The 1,643-nt window shown below is 44.9% G+C and overlaps 1 protein-coding gene across 1 annotated transcript in view; it reads right to left on the bottom strand.

The window, feature by feature from the left end:
• Positions 1-1,170: 1,170 nt before the first annotated feature.
• Positions 1,171-1,643, bottom strand: part of LOC101846304 — a 2,112-nt gene continuing 1,639 nt past the window's right edge. The window contains exon 2 of the mRNA XM_005107373.2: positions 1,171-1,365. Coding sequence (XP_005107430.2) covers positions 1,171-1,365 — 195 coding nt within the window. The remainder of the gene's footprint in view (positions 1,366-1,643) is intronic.

Below are 1,643 nucleotides of genomic sequence, written 5' to 3'. Positions count from 1 at the left end.
TCTCTGTATCTATGTCTCTCTCTCCGTCTCTGTCTCTGTCTCTCTCTCACACACACACACACACACACACACACACACACACACACACACTCACTCTCTCTCTCGCCACTAACATATTTACTCACACAGACAGACAGACACACATCACCATCTCCAAAACCATCTCAGACATCGGCCCCCAATCAAGCCCTCATAATAGGACACAAAACAAACAGGAGATTCATTTGCCCGGAGCAAGGGCTAGTTAATTATTGTCCAACTAAATGGTCAGAGTCTCCCTGGTCGGCAAATACTCGGAGGTCTTCTCGCTCGCACGAGACAAACACTCATCAATATTTATCCAGGAATTTTTAGCGGAATTTTACAAGGAGCTGTCAACAGAAGAAGTGGAGACATATTCAATATTCCCTGCCCCCTCAACACGCAATGGGCGATTAGAAAATATAGGAGAGGAATAAGATATTTTGTCTGATACTAAAGCCTGTTTTGGTTACTCAGAATGTGCGGTAGAGCAAAAAGAAATCTGGGTGTTAAGGACAAGGGTCTTTTTCAGGGAGACCAGATTGGTGGTCAAATACTGACAGAGAGAGGAACGGATAGTATTTCAATAGAGTTATTAGCCCACGAAAACAGAGGAAAGGGATACTTTTTTGCGATGGAGAGAAAATGAAGAGGAGTGCCCGAGAGGCAGATGAAGAAGTAAAAAGAGACAGGGTGGAAAAGATGAGCACGAATGAGAACGCATATCTGTCCATCCGTGTGTGTTCACGTGCCAGTAAGGCATTACGGTATGCCTGTGGTTCTGTCCACTTTCCGCTTAAACAATAATTCTCATCCTCCAACTCTGTCTGTCTGTGTGCTTGTCTGTCTGTCTCTCTCTATCTTTATCTCTTTCTCCCTCCTCCCTCCTCCCCCCCTTTCTTTCTCTCTCTCTCTCTCTCTCTCTCTCTCTCTCTCTCTCTCTCTCTCTCTCTCTCTCTTGCCTCTGTCCTATTGGAGGCGACGTATCACTATTAGGAGTCTCTCCTCTTACAGGACCTGGCTTAGAGTGTTAAAAACGAAGTTTAAAAAAGTATCTGAGACCTCATTGAGCATTTGTGTGTTCCTCTGAGAGTCTCACCTATTAAATATCCTTACTTAGAGTGACGCAAAAACATACAATTATCGAATCTATGAGACCTCATTAAGCATCTGTGTGATCCTCTGCGAGTCGACGTGCATCTCCTCCCTCTGTCTCTCACACTGGTCCACCAGGTTCCCAATGAGCACGGTGAGGGGCCGCTGGTGGAGGGACGGGTCGAAGTGTTCTAGACAGTCGATCATCTGGGCGCTCAGTCGCTCTAGTTGGCGTATCAGGTCTTCTACCTGGGAGGTTATGTGGTAGAAGTGTATGAAGGAAGGAAACCTGGTCGCTTTTAATGACAAGCGGGCGAACCCAGATTTCGGGGATTTCCAGAAGTCTTGACCTACAGCAAAAGTGGGCATTGCCCTACCTATAGGAGAAGTTTGGTTTCATTGGAGTGTACATTTGTTTGGCTATAGAGAAAACTCTCCTTGTCTTTTAAAGAAACTGAAGAAGGGGTTAAAACTTTACCTTCGATTTTCTTAAAACAGCATTTTGTGCTTAAAATTGACCATATATT

This window comes from Aplysia californica, unplaced genomic scaffold (assembly GCF_000002075.1).
Source record: "Aplysia californica isolate F4 #8 unplaced genomic scaffold, AplCal3.0 scaffold00598, whole genome shotgun sequence".
NCBI classification, from domain to species: Eukaryota; Metazoa; Mollusca; class Gastropoda; order Aplysiida; family Aplysiidae; genus Aplysia; species Aplysia californica.
The sequence above is the reverse complement of the archived record's forward strand: the minus strand, read 5'-3'. Positions and strand labels throughout refer to the sequence as shown.